This window comes from Crotalus tigris, unplaced genomic scaffold, assembly GCF_016545835.1.
Source record: "Crotalus tigris isolate CLP2741 ecotype Arizona unplaced genomic scaffold, ASM1654583v1 scf7180000019173.45859301935:6455823, whole genome shotgun sequence".
NCBI classification, from domain to species: Eukaryota; Metazoa; Chordata; class Lepidosauria; order Squamata; family Viperidae; genus Crotalus; species Crotalus tigris.
The window spans coordinates 6,103,572-6,121,004 of NW_024097414.1; the positions used below are offsets into that span (position 1 = coordinate 6,103,572).

The 17,433-nt window shown below is 46.6% G+C and overlaps 2 protein-coding genes across 4 annotated transcripts; both read right to left on the minus strand.

The window, feature by feature from the left end:
• Nucleotides 1–549: 549 nt before the first annotated feature.
• SLX4 (SLX4 structure-specific endonuclease subunit) lies at nucleotides 550–8,295 on the minus strand. Of its 3 annotated transcripts, none has more exons than XM_039360421.1 (10): nucleotides 7,817–8,295; nucleotides 7,516–7,742; nucleotides 7,084–7,276; nucleotides 6,570–6,670; nucleotides 6,069–6,215; nucleotides 5,188–5,357; nucleotides 3,315–5,011; nucleotides 2,684–2,792; nucleotides 2,199–2,576; nucleotides 550–1,897 (listed from the first exon to the last, which is right to left on the minus strand). In XM_039360421.1, the coding sequence occupies exons 1-10, from the start codon at nucleotides 8,265–8,267 to the stop codon at nucleotides 1,570–1,572; spliced, it is 3,801 nt and encodes a 1,266-aa protein (XP_039216355.1). In that variant the 5' UTR covers nucleotides 8,268–8,295; the 3' UTR covers nucleotides 550–1,569. The 3 variants fall into 3 exon arrangements, 2 of the variants coding, with proteins under 2 accessions (XP_039216355.1, XP_039216354.1); XM_039360420.1 differs by having other exon boundaries at nucleotides 3,315–5,062; XR_005558742.1 differs by having other exon boundaries at nucleotides 1,755–1,897; nucleotides 2,199–2,500; nucleotides 3,315–5,062.
• On the minus strand, nucleotides 8,194–17,421 carry TRAP1 (TNF receptor associated protein 1). Its single transcript, XM_039360423.1, has 17 exons — nucleotides 17,120–17,421; nucleotides 16,835–16,917; nucleotides 16,607–16,747; nucleotides 15,787–15,858; nucleotides 14,137–14,297; nucleotides 13,624–13,733; nucleotides 12,740–12,813; nucleotides 12,229–12,384; nucleotides 11,961–12,081; nucleotides 11,803–11,872; nucleotides 11,210–11,357; nucleotides 10,847–11,032; nucleotides 10,406–10,544; nucleotides 10,118–10,203; nucleotides 9,459–9,604; nucleotides 9,275–9,347; nucleotides 8,194–8,441 (listed from the first exon to the last, which is right to left on the minus strand). The coding sequence occupies exons 1-17, from the start codon at nucleotides 17,379–17,381 to the stop codon at nucleotides 8,340–8,342; spliced, it is 2,130 nt and encodes a 709-aa protein (XP_039216357.1). The 5' UTR covers nucleotides 17,382–17,421; the 3' UTR covers nucleotides 8,194–8,339.
• Between the last annotated feature and the right edge of the window lie 12 nt (nucleotides 17,422–17,433).

Here is a 17,433-nt window from a genome sequence, read left to right on the forward strand (position 1 = left end):
GTTCATTGAAAGGCATCCAATAAGGAAGTAGTACTCTATAGAACTCTTTGAAGCACTAAAGAGCAATATATTCCCACTACTACTTGGCTGTACTAATTCATGAGAATCAATAGAAAGAAATTAGAAATATTTGCTTTTTAAAAAACATTTTGGGAAAGGAGCACTAGTTTAACTGAAACAGATGCTTCCTAAAGTAAAATAAAAAAAAACCAAGGCTTTCTGTGCAGGAACAATGAAGAAGCTACACAACAGATCCAGAAAGGACAAGACAATCCCTTTCATTGATTTTCCCAGCCTGGTCCTATCTATGATGCTCCATGACTATAGTATTTTTGAAGGAAGCAAAATTGGGCTTCTTACTCTGCCTCACTAAATGATCACTAGGAGATACATGATGGGTTTTGTCAGGTACCATAACTGGCAAATGTATCTAATATATTACAATTTCAATGTAACTGAAAATACCACACACAGGGTACACTGTACAGAGAAATCCACCCTTCCTCAGGTGAAGGGTGATGGTATGGAAGTCATGTAAAACCTCTTACATAAGGGCATGACATAATTTTAACGTTTATTTAATAAACATGGCTGCCCATCTTATATATATCACTCTGGGTAGCAACAGTTAAAAAAATTGCAACGTGGGACCAATGATACTTCCAAAAAAATGTTCACATTTAGTACATAAAATAATTTGCTTTTTTTAATGGGGAGGAGGTAAGAAATGAAATCAATTGTATAATTTAAGCAGTCTAAAAGAAGACTTGCATTACCATCTCCACATGCAAGCATTAACAGTTTGGCTCCAGTCCTCCCAAATCTTTGAGAAGCAAAAATTTATAGTGTTCAGTAAAAATGCTGCCCTCTCACATCACATCATCTTGCTGTCTTCTTCCCAGCTTTGCATTTTTTTACACTACAACACCTGGGAGACAATTTTGTAATAAATTACTTGGGTGGTAGTCTCGGGTGACATAAACTTGAAAGTTATCTTTGCAAATGAAGGAGTATGTTTTTCCCTCCATCAGCCAGCCCTCAGGGTAAGGATATGCCGAAGATACAGTGTCCCAACATGTATGCTGAAATCATTCCTCAGGATTGGATGCAAGGCTGAGAACAGCTGTTGCAAGTGACCAACTCTGACATCCCTTCTCAAAATCTTCAATTTGGACAAGAAGGCAGTTTTGACTTAACCAAATTGAGCATGACCTGTCCACATCAGCTGCAGTCTGTAGAAAACTTAAATCCATAGACAATGTCTTTTATTACCAAATAGAGACTACCTATATCTAAGTCAACAAGAAAGTGGACTGAAGACTACCCCTGCAATCAACACACTTGTCCAAAGCTGCTCTGGGGATGCAGGCTATCCACTGTCCAAGCCAAAGTTTGGCTGTAAGGGATCAAACTCACTTCAAACCCCAACACAGATTTCCCCCGAAAAAAGGATTGAGCAAAGAAAAATACATAAACATGAAAAAGGAGAAGAGGTAGGTGACTGGAAAGTTGCAGAGGAAAAAATCTCCAGGAGTTCACATTTTGGGAGAATATCTAAAGGGCTTAGCATCACCTTTGTCCCTTTCTCTTGGATCTATGGAGGTGGTGTTGTTTTTCTCTCCTAGCTTCTGCAGTGGTAAACGTGATGCAGTTTGCATCCAAAAAGTCCAGTAACTTGTCCAATGAAATCCTTATGCCATTTTGCTTCAGTTCTGCATGCAGTACAGAAAGTTCAATGGGCTGATACAGCAGAATTTGCTGGCAAAGAGATGGGTTGGAATGAATATAGTGCTTCAAGAATTCCAGTTGCTGACCCTCACCACTAGCGGCAATCTGAGAGGCTGGTACATTTTCTTCTTTCTCTGACAGCGTGCTGATTTTAAACTCCACAGATGAACTAGGAACAGGATGAGAAAGGAAAGGGCATTAAGATACCTAGACAATCTCTTAAATTTACTTCATTTTTTAAAAAGCTGGGATACCTGGTATAACCCAGGCCAGAACTACTCACATCCACTACACAGCATCAACACAACCATCCCCCAATTTAAGGCTAAGTGTAGAGAATATGGCTGAGGACAGAGTGGGCAGGTGATTTTCAAAGTTTTTGCCTTCACGCCTCAGCATCTGGTGATACATGCCATCAGCCTAAAAAGTCAGAATGGAAAAATGAACACACATTCCAATCTGCCCTATACCTTTGAAATGCTGCATAAGTCTCATTTCCAGTTCCTGTTGTGCCAGCTGACACTTGAGAAGTTGTCAGGATTAGATCTCCATTGCCCTCTCCATCAGCTAATCTCTTCGCAGGAAAAGCAGCTCTCTTTGGCCACCCAAGTCCAGCCTCTGGCCTCTGAGCGCCTCCTTCAGAGAGATCTGTAAGGTTAGTTGTATTTGGGTTCCCCTGAAGCAGTCGATAAGGGGCAAGACGTTTCTGCTCCAGTTTCTGAAAAGAACTGGTAGCAACTGGCATAGATTTTTTCTTAGAGTCGGTTCGTGCCTGTTGGTGAGTAAATTGAAAAATTTCCTTCAGTTTTAAAACCATCTGCTGCTTTGGGAGAGCACGGACACCAAATCTGAGAAGAAAAGGAGATCAAATCACAATTCACAAGAACAACCTGCAAAATAATTTTGCAAGTTCTTGCCTACAGAAGGGTCCTGATTTGATCCTGACAGCACCCACCTGCTCAATTCCTTCTTCAACTCTGGGGTGTCCATGCTTGAGTAAGGTGGCAAGGGCATGAATGGAGAAACGCAAGAGATGTCCCTGGCTTGGCAGGCAAGATCTGTGACTGATCCAAAGGAAATTGAATCAAATTAGCCACATGAGCTATACTCTGCTGCAAAACATGTCTATCACCACTATATTTACTACATTGGTTAGTAGTCCACAGTAAAATCATCCCAAACCTCTGGGAAGAAAGCTGTCAGATAGACATCCCCATCATACACTTTTTTTAAATTAAAAAAATGCTCAGCAATTAATTAGAAAAGTGCCTTAGGAGGAGGAAGCCAAAACTGGATTTCTAGATTATTGCTCCCCTCCCAGGAAATAGAGCTCATCCAAAATAACAGGTGGGCTCATCCATCCAAGAAGGAAGATCACTGTCTTTAGCAAAACTGAGTAAAATGCCCAATGATGTTTAACCAGTTGCAAGGATTCTGGTCTTGAGCTTCAGTGGGATCGTTCACTGAGCTTCAAAGGATTCGACAGCTAAGTGGGAGGAAAAGTGCTCCCATTTTGGGGGGCCATGTTACAAAGCAGCCTTAGCTGTCAAAGAAGTTGTCATAACTGACCCAAAGCAGCAACTTACCAGAAATCTTTGAAACAGGAATGGAAGCTGACAAACTTGAGCAGGCAGGAAGAGCTTCATTGCTGTCAGAGTCTTTTCCAGGCCAATTCTGAGACTTGTGCAGTAGCAAATCTCCCACTCCAAAATGGAACGTGGCTGCTGAATTAGCTACACTACTAGCAACATTCACAGGGTGATTGTCCTGCATGTCAAACATGTGCACAGAGGCCTTCAATGGATTTCTGGCATTTGGAGTTCTTACCTCCAAAGATTCTACAAAGATGCCCTTTGAGCATGGTGGCACTGCTTCCTGCTCCTCCTCACTGTCATCCACAACCACATCTCTCTCTGTTGCACACAGGCCATTGTTAGGTTTCACTACTTTGAGCAAAGAAGTAGATGAAAGCACCGGTAGAGGTTTATAGCTGCAAGACAACGGTTTCGTCTGGGTTTCATGAGTCCACTGCTTTTTAAGAGAAGAATTCAACCTGGATTTTTCAACCTGCACGTCATCCAAGCTATTCCAGGCTGGCAGAGGAGTTTCAGGCACCACCAATGTCCTTCCTTCACTCCTGTCTAAACCTTCCCAGAAGCTGCCTTCTCTGTAACTACTCAGGTTCAAGGGCTGATGGCTTTCATCCAAAGATTGTACCTCATTACAAATTAGTGTGTCCACTCTATCTGCCACTTTACCTACATCCTGCTGTGGTGGAGATGGGCTCCAGCAGTTCACATTGGCAACAGCGCTCACTTTATGCCATGATTGTTGCTCAGAGAAGCTTGAAGCGGCCTCTGCCTGTTTCTTTTCTGCCTCCTGTTCCAGCTCTTCATCAGAATCCAGTACTACAATATGGTCACTCGTAATATTCAGTTCATGAGGATTCACCACACCAGACTTCTCTAGGCTGCCAATAGGAGCTTCTCCCTTCCTATTTATATTCTCTTGCTTACCATTTTGAGAGGGAAGCCTATCTAATATGTTTGGCTGTGATGCAGATGTTATCAAAGTAATCTGGAGATCTTTTGCTGACTCTTGAAAAAGTCTTGGAAAATTTCTTGTTGTGGTTTCATTGTTGGCTATGTTAATATTCTCCTTCCAGAGAGAACATTTCATTTCTGAGACAGAAAATTGGGTTGCAGACCTCTCCAGATGATTACTATGAGTGGAATCCACAGCCAACCCGAGATGAATCTCACTTGTAGGTTCTTTTCTAGTACTTGCTCCAAAGGACACTATTTCCTTAAAATCCAGCTGGAACTCAACAGAATACTTTTTCAGATCTTTTTCCATGCTGGCATTAGAGGTTTTCAATTTGGATGACTCTAGATCACATTTTATTTCACCTTCCTTAATTGTCATGGCTCTTCTGGGCTTCTCCAGTGCTTTTCTTGGGCAAGAACCACCAATTTGGCTAATCTTCTTTTCCACTTCATCATATCTGCATTCAGTGCAGACCTTTTCCTTCCTCACTTCATCAGAGGTCATTCTGCGCTGGGTAGCCACAAACTCATAAATCTCCTCTAGTTCCTGCTCATTCATACTGTCATTGATTTCATCTCTGCATACAGATTTTGCTGCGGTTTCTTCATCTTGCCACATGGATTTCAAAAGTTCCTCAAAATTTCCAACTTTGTCTTTATCATCCACTGGCTTTTCTACAGATATCTCTTCACTAGATTGGCCTTCACACAGAACCGCCAATTCTTTCACTCCAAACCTGCAACCATGCAAATATACATAAATATTCTTTCTCCTCTCTTGGTACAACCTATGGCATAAGATAATAGAATCCTTATTCATGCTTCATACAGCAAACCAAAAAGAGCAAAACTGACATACAGTAAATTTCATAATGATTTCCAACCAAATACTCTGAAGCATCAACACACCAACCTTATTGCCAGGTCAACCACATCTGACAGCAAATGTTGAGGTACGAAATGTTCAGCTGTGTAAAGGTACTTCAAGAACAGAGCAACAGCATCACCTGGAGCATCATGTAACAGCACACGGGAGGTTCTGACTTCTCCTTCTTCAGCCACCACAAAACATCTGTGGTCAACCTGGTAGCAGAACAGAAAAAGACAATGATCTTTGCAGCAGCAATCGTAATCCAAGGCTCCTTCCCTTCTTCTTACAAACTTTCCTGACCAGATATGGAAGTTGTTCTGTACTGCAGACATTCAAAAGCATTAGGCTTTCTGCCACCATAAAGTGGTTTCTAGATATGGCAAAGTTTGCCAGTCAAAAGGTCTCGTGCCTCAGCAGTTATAAACACGTTTGTATTTTTTTTCAATATAACAATACCAACTTCACTGTCTCATAAGTTATCCAAAGTCCCTTTGTTCCCTTCCACCAATTAGATTTGTAATTTTCTTCAAGCTCTTCCACTTGATGCACCCTTTTTTCTGCTCTTACAGCCTATATCTTGCTGAACTGACTTCATTTTACATTTGTCTATTGTAAGGCATAGCTGGCTGCTGCTCACAGGAATAAACTTGTTGTAAGATCTCTGGTGAATCCTGCTGCCTACAGCCACTCTTCAAAGTTTGATTTATTGGCTGCAGTTCTCTATAACTCACAAGTGAAATAACTGGTTTGTCCCTCACTGGTATTTCTCTCCCAAGCGATGCTATTAGAATCAACCTCAAAAGAAAATTTAGAGAAAAAACAATGGAAGAGGTCCACAAATGTGGATCCATAATAAAACTGAAGCATGAAAAATGTTAAAATGTTTACTATGTACATCCCTTAAATACATTATGGCTACTTACAAATTGTAAAAGCTGAGGACACCGTGCATACAATACAAACATATGGGCATAGAAGACTTCCCCACTGTCCACCTGGATCTGGATATCGCTCAAATGAGGATTATTGACCATCTCCTTGAAGGCAACAGCCAGTGAGCCAAGAGGGAACTATAACAGGAAGTAAGAAAGGGGGGAAAAATACTCAAGTTCCTATTTCACAGCCCTTAAGCAGATAGAAGATATTAAATTTCTCATTAAAAAGTGAAGTCTTCCATTTAAAAGGAAGGTTTGCGAAAAGGACTGCCAGCAAGTCACACCCCAGCTTAATCCCAGTATCTTCCAGAAGTTCTCTATTTGGCAAAAGGAAATGAAGGCATTTTTCATTATATAGAGATCCAGTTACTCTTTTGCCCCTATTATGATACTGCTGCCAAGCAACTGTAGAGCTTGATGTACTGAGTTTGGGCAGATGCTCAGTATCATTCCTCATCTAGATACAATTGCGTACAATTCTATCCTTACTTTTTCATAAGAGCAATTTTGGAATAGTTGCTGCTGCTGCTGCTGCTTCTCCAATAACCGAGTAAAAGCCTTTTGCTGAACACCTGGCATCTGTTCTTGCTCTACAAAAAATCATCACCATCATCATTAATGTAAACCTGGTGCAGAATATCGTCACTACTACAGATGAGTACAAATCAAATATGTTGGTTATATCCTTGCTCCGATACCACTGATGCCTTCAAGGGGGGTAAGGTCTAGCAGAGATTACATCTTCTTTTTAAAGCAAGACAATTCTGCCATGGAACCACGGCTCCAAAAAGAAAGATTTCTGGCTGAGACATTTTATCTTCTATGACGCTAATTCCAATAGCCTCCCAGCAGTTTACAAAAAGTAAAACAAAGTTGAAAATATTGCATTGCTTCCATCAAGTTCCAGGGACGCTGCCACCCTTATAGGTCTTCACAGCCCTCTGAATACCCAGTCCGGGAGAGGGAGGGGGGGATTGAACTGTCCTACGCCAAGCAGCCTCACCCGGGGGCTCCGGCCGCCCAATATCAAGGCTCCACTGGGTGAACGTGAGTCCTTCCCCGGCCAACTCCACGAGATCTTGCAAGGTATCGGCATCTCTCGGACGGCCGCCTTCAAAGCATTCACCGGCTCTGCTTGAGAAACGCTCCGTCTCCGGAGACTCCGCTGGGGCACCAGGCGCGCGGAACTCCGGCCTCTGAAAAGGGAGGCTCCGTGGCAGCCCGGGCGAGACCAAGTCGGCATGCAGGACCGGCCGAGCGCCCGGGCTGAAGTCCTCAAACTGGGCCGCAGGGAGACGAACGTGGCCTCGAGACGGTCCGGGGGTCTCTCCGGGGACAGAAACGCCGCAAAAGCGCGACGGTTCAGCTGCCCCGGATGGAAAGGGAGGGTCCCGCAGTCTTCCCCGGAGCCCTCCGCTTCCCCGCAGCCACGCACCTGATCGGCCCCCCGAGGGGTGACGGTCGTCAACGAGCTCAGCTCCCACAGCCAGCCGGCCGGGCTTGCCGCCGGGCCCCCGTCCCAACGGCTGACGGGCAGCGGGGGCGTGTGGGGCGCGGCCGGGGCCTCCGAGAGCAGCAGGGCCGCTCGGGCCTCGAGTCCTCGGCGGGCCTCCTCCGGCCTTTGGAGCAGCAGCGGAGGCGGCCTCCTGCAGCCCCTCGTCTCTAGGCGGAGAGCAGGCGGCAGTCAGCGCCTTCTCGGCGGAGGGGCCCCTCCTTTTCCCCCCCGCCCGACTCACCCGCCTTGGGCCGCTTCCCGCCGAGCCCGACCTCTGCGCGCGACCTGGCCGCGGCCTCCAGCGTCTCCCCGCCCGCCGCCCGCCGCCTCTTCCCTCCGGCCGGCCGAGCCGCCGAAGGGGCGCCGCCCCGCTTTAGCCCGCGGCCCGGCGGGAGGGCTGGAGGCCCGGCAGCGAGAGCAGCAGCTGTGCCTATCCCGCGAGGCCGCCGCCGCCGCCCCGGCGGAACCCGCGAGCGAAACTCGTCCTCCGAGTCGTCCATTTTGTCGGCGCAGCTGCGCAGGCTCCGCCTTCCCGTCGCCGCGCGAGCGCCCCCTACCGCCTGGCGGCCTTCGCTGCCGCAGCCCCGCACCGGAACAGAAGGCGGCGTAAAGCAGCAGAAGCGTCTACCATTTTTATTGCACATTTTATCCGAGACGGTTGCACAACCTTCTACTGCACCAGGCCGCCCCATCTGGGAACCCCAGGCAGAGAGGTGACGAAGGCAGCCCAAGGAGGCCACTGAGCTTCTAGCACTGGGGCTGGTTCAGTGCTTCTCCAGGGCTCGAGCAAGCAGTTCGTTCAGCCGGTTCACCATCGGCCGGGGGTCTTCGCTGAGTCCTGCCGTTATCATGGCATTGTCATAGATCTGCAGCCAAAGGAGGAGCCAGAGGTGGTCACGTCGCCCAGGCAGCGGACTCAGAACACAGCCAGAAAGCACAGGGCTGGGGGGTCCTGCCCTCAAACAGGAGGGCAGAGAGGAGGCACTCGGATTCTCCTTTGCCCACTGGGGGCGGCAGGGAGACCAGGCCCTGTTCAGCTCGCTTGGCTCTTCCCAACTCCCTCACCTTGATGTGCCAGCAGTATCTAAGACAACTATTTCAGCTAATTGAAAAGCTTATCATTTCTTATTTTCTGCCCTTTTAATTTTTTCATTCTGAAAGAAAAATGTGTTTCAGCAGCCCGGGTGGTGCACCAAGGATGCTGCTAGCACATGGATGGGCTCACACCCATCTACTTGACACAAGTATGAAGGACAAGATAGGGGTAGAAATGAACCTCCTCTCAACACAAAGCAGCTCTACCTCAAAATTAATAATTAGCAAGAAGGGAACTGATGTTTGTATTTACATTCACTTGAGAAAAAGGAATTACAAGAGAGTAAGCAGGCACACAAGCAGGAAATAGCAATAGCACTTAAAACTTATATACCGCTTCACAGTGTTTTACAGCCCACTCTAAGTGATTTATGGAGTCAGCATGTTGCCCCCAACAACCTGGGTCCTCATTTTACCAACCTCAGAAGAATGGAAGGCTGAGTCAACCTTCAGCATCTCAGGATTGAACTCCTGGCAGTGAGCAGTGAGTTAGCCTGCAATATTGCACTCTAACCACTGGGCTACCAGGGCTCATCAAAAGAAATGTGGTTGCACCACTCCTTTAAGCCAGAGATCCCCAATCTATGGGCCGCAGGCCACTCACCTGGTCAAGCAACATTTGGGCCAAGTCAGGATGGTCAATTCGTAACTGGTTAAGTTTCTTGACTAGTGTGTGTCTAGAGAAGAAAGCGGCAGGGTAAGAGCTGCAGGCCAGGATGGAGAAGAGCCTTCCCTACAGGAGGTCTCCAAAATCAGCCTTAGTCCCCCAGATGACTTCTTCCTCATACCCGGCATTGATCTCCAACGTGGGTTGCAGGATTTGGGCTCGCTCTTCACTGGTTTTTGCCAGCTGCTGCATGCGCAGGAAGTGGCGGGCAGCACCCATCTCCAGCACTGTGATCATGGCTGGATGTGAATCCAGACGTGGAGTCACCTGTAGGCAACAAGACCTTGGGACATGTTTTGCACCCCAGAAACTGCCAAGCTCACACCAATAACTTTCTTCCCTAAACCTGCTGACTCTAGGCCGCTCACTCCTCCCCTTGCCCTTGTGGCATTTCACATGCTGATGCAGAAGCAATTGATCACAATCACCAACAGAAATGTCCATTAAGCCCAGGTATTAGTGATCTGAAATGAGGACAGAGCTCAAGTAGGATTTGACAATAAGACTCCGTCTACAAGGAGTGCTTGAAGCAGCTTGGGAACGAGGATGGTTGTTGTGGGTGTGCAACAAATGCAGCAACGGAGGTGAGGAGTCTGTCCAGGGATGCTGTCCAGGAGCCAGACTTAACCCACCCTTTCTCCACGCTCTTCGTCCCACTGGGGTTACATGCTATGGGAAACGCAGCTGAAGTCCAGGCTCCCTAGGATGACACAGCCCCGGGGGGCTCCTTGGTTCCCCCCACAACCTCACCTACAGTGCATGGCCACCCTCATCTCTCACCTTGACAGCAGCAACCCGTGAGCCAAGGGCATTCCTCATCCAGGCTAGGAGGTCCTCCACTGCTTGGGAGCTCAGGCGATTTTCAGCTGCAGTGCAAGGATAAAAGCAGCATTTTGAGGAGAGAAATGATAAACTGAATCAAAGCTCTTTGCGTTCATTCCCTTCCCATCTCCAAAGGGATCTAACAAGCCTTTCTTTGGTCTTTCTACAAGTAACCAATAGAAATTCTTCCTTATTTTTGGCCAAGGAAGGCCCCAATGATCAAAAATGCTCCTGATAGGCACCTACCTGAGTGACTTTCTTCAAACGTCTCCTCCTTGTAATGGTCAACAGCAATATCTGTCTCTACTGAGATCAGTTTCTTTTTGTCAAACTCACGTAGGTGCAGAAGAGTCAGCTCATCAAACTGCTTATAGCAGAAGAGCACCTGGTGGCCCAGAGAAGGGAGGTGTACTGTCATTTAGTATGGATCATATACATCTTTGATCCCTTGGGAAATGCCCAACCGCTGACCAGGGCTAGGTCTGCAACAATCTTAAAATCCCATTCCTACCATTTACAGCAAGTTGGCAGAATAGATGGTGAAAAGGAGCCTGAGCAGAATGAAGTTGGTGAAACAATAGCTCCCATATTTTGCTCCAGGCGGGAAGCATCACAAACCAAGTACTGGATCCTTCCCAGAAGCACCTTTGCTCTTCTTAGCTCTAGCCTCTGAATCTCTTTGCTCACCTCAACATTTTTCTTCTTTGTTGCTTCATAATATGGAGAATGTTCAGCCAAGTTGCGAGTGGGAGCACATAGATAATAGATGTTTCTACTGCCAGCTGGCATACGGCTAGCATATTCTGGGAGGCTGGTTAATTGGCCTGGAGGTAGCAACGAGGACTCATAGCGCAACAGCTTTGCTACTTCCTCCTGGGAGGGAAGTCAGGTCAGTCAAGAGGGAAAGAAAGGTAATTGTGCTTGCCCACCCCTCCCTGCATCCATGACGAGCTCCAATTGGCCTCTAATTACCAAAGGAAAGGCCCTAATTACCAAAGGAAAGGCTGAGGGCTTCAGAGACGTGGGAGCCTCTTTGGTCACTCCCAATACCTTGGCTTCCTGCTCAGGCAGCATGATAATTCCCTCGCGGATAAACAGTCCGTAGTCCTCAAAGAATGTGGCATATTTCTCAGGGTCCTTCTTACTCTGGTCAATGAAGAACTTGATCAGCCTCCGTTGTAAAACCTCTCTGAGCTTTCTACACAAGAAGATCAAACAATAATGCAGCAATTAGTAAGAAAAGAAATGGAACAAGAGGATGTGACTTTCTGCAAAGCCAAAACTGGCAGTAACTGCAAGGCCTTACTTCTCCACAACTCATGCTGATTTGATCCAAACAATCCTAGCATACCGGGATCTCAGGCTGCAATAGAGGGAGAGGTCCACAACTCAGCTGAATTGTTAAGTGACATCATAGTACACCTGAGTTCTCTTTTGAAATGTGATAACCTCCTTCTGTACTTGCTTAGAATGACAAAATATCAACTAACTCCCAGATAAGCGGAAACTACTACTGTTTTTATATCAACCATGTTCAGACACCACCTCCAAAAATATTAGGTCTTCAGATTGCAGCCATGACAGAGCAAGTCCAAGAGAAGCCAATACCCATCGAGACCATTTGAACCAAGCTTCTTCCTCACCTAAGAAGGATACTCTCTTGAAGCAGTTCTCGGCTGAGATTCAAGGGGATATCCTCACTGTCCACCACCCCTGAAAGAAGGTAAATAGATAAGCTGTGTTTTGCAACAATGCTACTAATCTCCAGCCTCTTCCTCCTAAATAGGGCTCTTCTGACTACCTTTCAGGAAACGTAACCATTTGGGTAAGATCTCAGTAGCTTTGGTCAGGATGAGGACCTTGCGACTGTAGAGAGCAACACTGGAACCTTGCTCCTGGCTCACATCAAACATGGAAGGTTTCTAGGAAGTTATGAAAGAGAAGAACAGATGGAAACCAGAGAGTTGCAGTGCAAAAACCATCCTCCTGAGGCGAGTTGAGATCCTGTTACAATCTCCTCACATGTCAGTTTTAGATCTGAGGCAAGGCTGCCCATCCTGCCCACTCACCACCCCTGGCACGTAAAAGATACTGCGGATGTTGAGAGGTGCATCGGTCTTGTAATGCAGGGTGTAGCGAGGCTCATCGTATGCATGGGCAATAAAGTGGTAGAACTCTCTGTGCTGCCAATCTCCAACCTCCTTGGGCTCCATCATCCAAAGGGCCTGAGCAGAGGGAACAGATTCTTAGTTGAAGCTAGCCCCGTGCCCAAAGCGGGAACATCGATGAAGGAAGGAAAGGCAAGTTTCCGTGAACATAGTGGCATTTTGCAGATGGAGCTGGTGCCATCAGTGATTTTTATCAACCCCAAAGAACCACAGGAGATCCAAATAGTCAAAGGGCACAATTAAGTGTTTCTATGCTACATGGATGTCAGGGTAGAAAAGGGCAGCTGGCATTTCAAAGGCCACTTCCTCCACAAAGGTCTTCTACAGATGCCAGTGGACTGTGGGACCCCTGCTTGCTAAAATGCCATTTAACTCAAGCCCAGCTTCAAGGGCCACCCGATATCTGCTCTACCTGCAAGGTGTTGACACGTTGCCCGTTCAGATAGAGGGGGAAACTGATGAAGTTGCTATACTTTTTGATGATGTCTAGAAAAAAAAAAAAAAAAGCTGAAAACTCTGCCAACTCCCTCTGCTCCCCCAGTAGGGGTCTTTATCCATTCAATATGTAACTGGGACCAGATGTTAATCAGCGGCAGCCACTAAACAGACTGGACACAATTGAAGAAGGAATTCAAAATTGCAGTATGGGACCACATAATATATTACTTAATGAAGTTTTTTTTTTTTTTTTTGGAACCAATTATAAAACCAACTCTAAGTGTTGCAATTAAGCCACCAGGCCCTTCACGGCTAGGCACCGTCTCCAAAAATATTCCTTCCAGTCATCTTCAGAAGCATTACTCGGAGGGCCTGGGTTACGCTCACCCAGCGGCTAATCAGGACTATGCTGAAGAGATGGATAAAATTATAAAAATAGATCCTATCAAATGGCAAGGGCTTACACACAAGACATTTTGAAAGCATTCTGCAAAGCATCTACTACAGCTATTATTCCTTAGTCGCCAAGCTTAAGAAGGGCGTTTCCCCCCAAATTTGGAAGCAACTTGCCATATATGAAAGTACTTTACAAGGAGTCATGCCACTAATCCTTTTACTCTAGCAAGAACTCCTTGAATTAGATGTGGCTCGTTGACCAGGATATGGGCAGAAGAGAGCTTCCCCCAATATTTGCGAAGACCAAAGCTGGGACCATTCAAAACAGGTTGGGACAGGCCACCCAGCTCTGCTTCTTCCCCCAAGTCAGGCTCTGCATCTCATCCACTGGTCTGAGAGACATGGCACTAGTGTCAATTCATAGATAAACAAGCAAGCAAGCTCCCTGCTGCTATTGCTCACCTTTGACTCGCTCCTCACTGGCAAACTCCTTGCAATCTTCCTTTAGATGGAGAATAATTTTAGTTCCAACCTGAACACCAGAAGCTTCTGAAATTTCGAACGTCCCAGAACTAGAGTTAGAAAAGCAAGTCAGAAGAAACAAGCAAGTTGTAATTATAAACTACAAACAAGTATGAGCCCACGGATGAAGTGCTATCCCACAAGCAGTAATCAGTGCATAGCTAATTCTCATCCTAATGCACAATTGCAAAACCAGGTCTCCCTGGGGGAAAGTAGTATCATAGCACTCATTATCTGAGCACAATTTCTGCAGAAGTATCAGAAATGTCTCACAAAGAATAAGGCTTCTTTTCTCCTCGGTCCTTCTAAGCCTATCGTCATTCTGGGATTTCAACTCAGGGAGGCAGATAGAATCCAAAGCCCCCCAATTTTCCAAGAAAGCTTAGAACACTTCATGCAGCCCTTTAACCATTCAGCTGCAGCCTCTCAGCCCAGTCTCTGCCACATCCTTACCCGTCTGAATGCCAGCAATAACCAAAGCTATCTGGCTCTGCTGACTTGGAGAAAACTTCCACTTGATTAGCCACCATAAAGACTGAATAGAAGCCCACTCCAAATTGGCCAATAATCTTATTGCTGGCCTCTGTTTGGCTCTTCAATGTATCCAGAAAGGCCTGTAGATACAACATAGGCAGGCTAAGTGTATAAAGCAGGACCCAGCTGGTCAGCCTCACCTTGCTACCACTTTTGCTGGCAAAGAAGCAAATGCCACTTGGATTCTTGAGAGTCCACAGCCAGCATACCACCTGAGCATTCTTCCACAAACCCTTTATTAGAATATCATTACAAAAAATAGCAGTCTATGTGTATTTTGTAAATAAAAATTAGGAGGACCATTTTGGTGTAGCAGTTAAGGCATCAGGCTAGAAACTGGAGGATTAGTCAAGTTCCTGTCCCACTTTAGGCATAAAGCTAGCTTGGTGATCTTGGGCTAGTCACTTTCTCACAGTCCTAGGAAGTAGACATCGGCAAACCACTTTTGAAAACCTTGCCTAGAAAACTACAGGGACTTGTCCAGGCAGTTTCTGAGAATGGAATAGAGCTGGAAGGGACCTTAGAGGTCTTCTAGTCCGCTCAAGCAGGAGAACCTATATCATCTCAGACAAGTGACTGTCCAGTCTCTTCTTAAAAACCTCTAGTGATGGAGCACCCACGATTTCTGAAAGCAAGCTGTTCCACTGGTTAATTGTCTTCACTGTTAGGAACTTTCTCCTTAATTCCAGGTTGCTTCTCTCTTTGATCAGTTTCCAACCATTGTTTCTTGTCTTGCCCTCTGGTGCTTTGGAGAATAATTTGACTCCCTCTTCTTTGTGGCAGCCTCTCTAATACTGGAATACTGCTGTCATCTCACCCCTATTCCTTCTTTCTTTAAACTAGCCAAATCCAAGTCCTGCAGCAGTTCTTCATATGTTTTTGTCTCCAGACCTTGGATTGTCTTAGTTGTTCTTCTCTGAATTTTTTCCAAGGTCTCAACATCTTTTTTGTAGTATAGTGACCAAAATTGGTTGCAGTATTCCAGGTGTGGTCTCACTAGGGTTTATAAAGGGGTACTAATACTTTGTGTGATCTTTATTCTATGCCTCTGTTTAATGCAACCCAGGATTGCTTTAGCTTTTTTGGCTGCTGCTGCTGCACATTGCTGGCTCATAGTCAAGTGATTGTCCACTAAGACTCCAAGGTCCCTCTCACAGTTACTCACTGTATAAGTACAGATTAGGTCTCACCTAATCTGTACTTATATCTTTGATTTTTCCTAAATGTAAAACTCTGCTTTTTTCCACATTAAAACTCATTTTATTGGATAAGACCCATTGTTCCAGTTTGTCAGAATCAGACGTAATTTAAACTGAAGGAAAAATGAATAAAAATATGCATATCACACACACAAATATGCAAATAGGTTTACTATTTGTTATTCCACCCAGAGTCACATTATTTGAGTCGGGGCTTTATAAACCTAGTTAATACATGAGAATGTACAAAATGAAGCTAATTACTCTCAGACACGCAATACAAATAAGCTAAAAACTTTGTTTGTCCTTCAAAGATACACAAGTATGCCAAGCCACACCAACAAAATTATAGCCTCCCTCTTCAACTTACCTTGGAGCCAGATCTCGCAATGGTCCCTAAATTGGACAGAAGTTCTTCACGGTTCATCCCAATTCCAGTGTCCTACAAGCAACAAAAAAGGAGTCTCTCACATATCCAGAGTTACACTTTGGGATGTGTGGGAATAGACAGGCTCCTTCTTTGCCCCCCCCCAATTTTCCATATAAGAATCAGATTAACTCACAGCACCGCTTCTGATATTTTGCCCTGATAGCTATGGCCTAAAAGCTAGTGCAGTGCAGAAAAAGTAGAAGTAAATCCTCCTTCCCAGGCCATAAAACCCATGTTGCCACTTAAATCAAGCTCAACATTCAGCCTAGCTGCATGCTAAGTTATAAACCAATGATGGCAAACCTTTTAGAGACGGAGTGCCCAAAAACCAGCCCTGCCAGCTCCCACTCTGCCCCCTCTCCACCCCCAGCCTGGCTCCTCAGGGCCACCCACTGCCTCCACAGCCTGCCGCAGATTGCCCAGGTGCCCAGCAGCGCCATGGCAGCCATGCCCTCTGCCCATGCCCCGCAGCATCATCTGCATGCGACAGGGCTGCGCTGTTCCGCGCCGGCTGTGCTCGGGGTGACTCTCCTCGGGGTGGCTGCTGTTATAAACCCTTTCCCTTCTGGGAAAACTCTCAGAGCATTCCAATTCCCTTCCCAGCTTCTTTCTAGGCTAGATTCTCTCAGAATCAACCTCACTGGCATCTACTTGCCATGCAACCTTCGGCTAACCTTGCAGACAGAGAACCCACTGAATAGCAAGAGAAACGTGTTGTTTTTTTACACATTATGCAAAAAAATAAAAAATGTCCTCCTACCTGGATGGCAACCAGGCACTTTTCCTCATCTGTCTCCAGTTCAATCCTGAGTTCCGTCAGGACTTTTCCTTCAGAGACAAGTTTGTGGCGCAGCTTCTCCAGAGCATCGCTACTGTTGGAGATCAGCTCCCGGATGAACACCTGTCAAAGAGTCAAAAAGCAAGTAAGCTCTGCAGAGCGAAGGGACTTCTTAAGCCCATGATGTTGGCTTCACCCTGCAAGGCTTACCTCCTGCTCGGAGTAGAGGGAGCGGGCCACAATATCCAAAAGTTTCTGGGTTTCAGCTTGGAACTCGTGCTTCGAGGTGGAACCTACAAAAACAAGTTCAGGGTTGAAATGAGGGATCGTTGGTGCTAATCAGCATTAAGCACTGACGGCTTTACCTAGTTTGGGTAACGAAACGTCTGCAAGAAAACAACCGGGCTCAGAGAGTACCAAGGAGCCCTCAAGGGGAAGAGGAGCTGCTTCCGACTCCTCGCGAGGAGAATTCGCCCGGTCCGGCGTGAGATTTACCTGGGACGCTCTCGGGCCTGCTAGGCGACCGGGGCGACGGCGCCGCCTCTGGGTCGTCCCGAGCGGTGTGGCTGCTGCACGAGCGCCGCCAAACCCAACAGGGCAGGCCGCGGACGGGGGACGGGCTCGCCGCAGAGACCAGGCCAGGCGGGGCTCGGCGGGCGGGGGCCGTGGCCCTCTGCTCCCGCCCGGAGCGGAGGAAGAACGGCAGGGAGGCGCGGCGGACACAGCTCCCCAACAGCACCAGCCTCCCCAGCCCCATGGCCACCGCACGCGCGAAGCCGTTTCCGGCGCTGGCGGGACGTCACACCCGG

Bases quoted from the DNA above. Each gene is read 5' to 3' on its own strand.
- SLX4 (XM_039360420.1), bottom strand. From the start codon at position 8,267: ATGGGGCGGCCTGGTGCAGTAGAAGGTTGTGCAACCGTCTCGGATAAA. The intron at 7,743-7,816 runs GTGAGTCGGGCG...CTCTCCGCCTAG, and splicing joins CGGGAAGCGGCCCAAGGCGG to AGACGAGGGGCTGCAGGAGG. The intron at 7,277-7,515 runs GTGCGTGGCTGC...CTCCCTTTTCAG, and splicing joins CCCCTCGGGGGGCCGATCAG to AGGCCGGAGTTCCGCGCGCC.
- TRAP1 (XM_039360423.1), bottom strand. From the start codon at position 17,381: ATGGGGCTGGGGAGGCTGGTGCTGTTGGGGAGCTGTGTCCGCCGCGCC. The intron at 12,814-13,623 runs GTGAGCAATAGC...TTTTTTTTCTAG, and splicing joins CAGTGAGGAGCGAGTCAAAG to ACATCATCAAAAAGTATAGC. The intron at 9,348-9,458 runs GTATGAGGAAGA...TTTCTTCTCTAG, and splicing joins ACGTTGGAGATCAATGCCGG to ACACACACTAGTCAAGAAAC.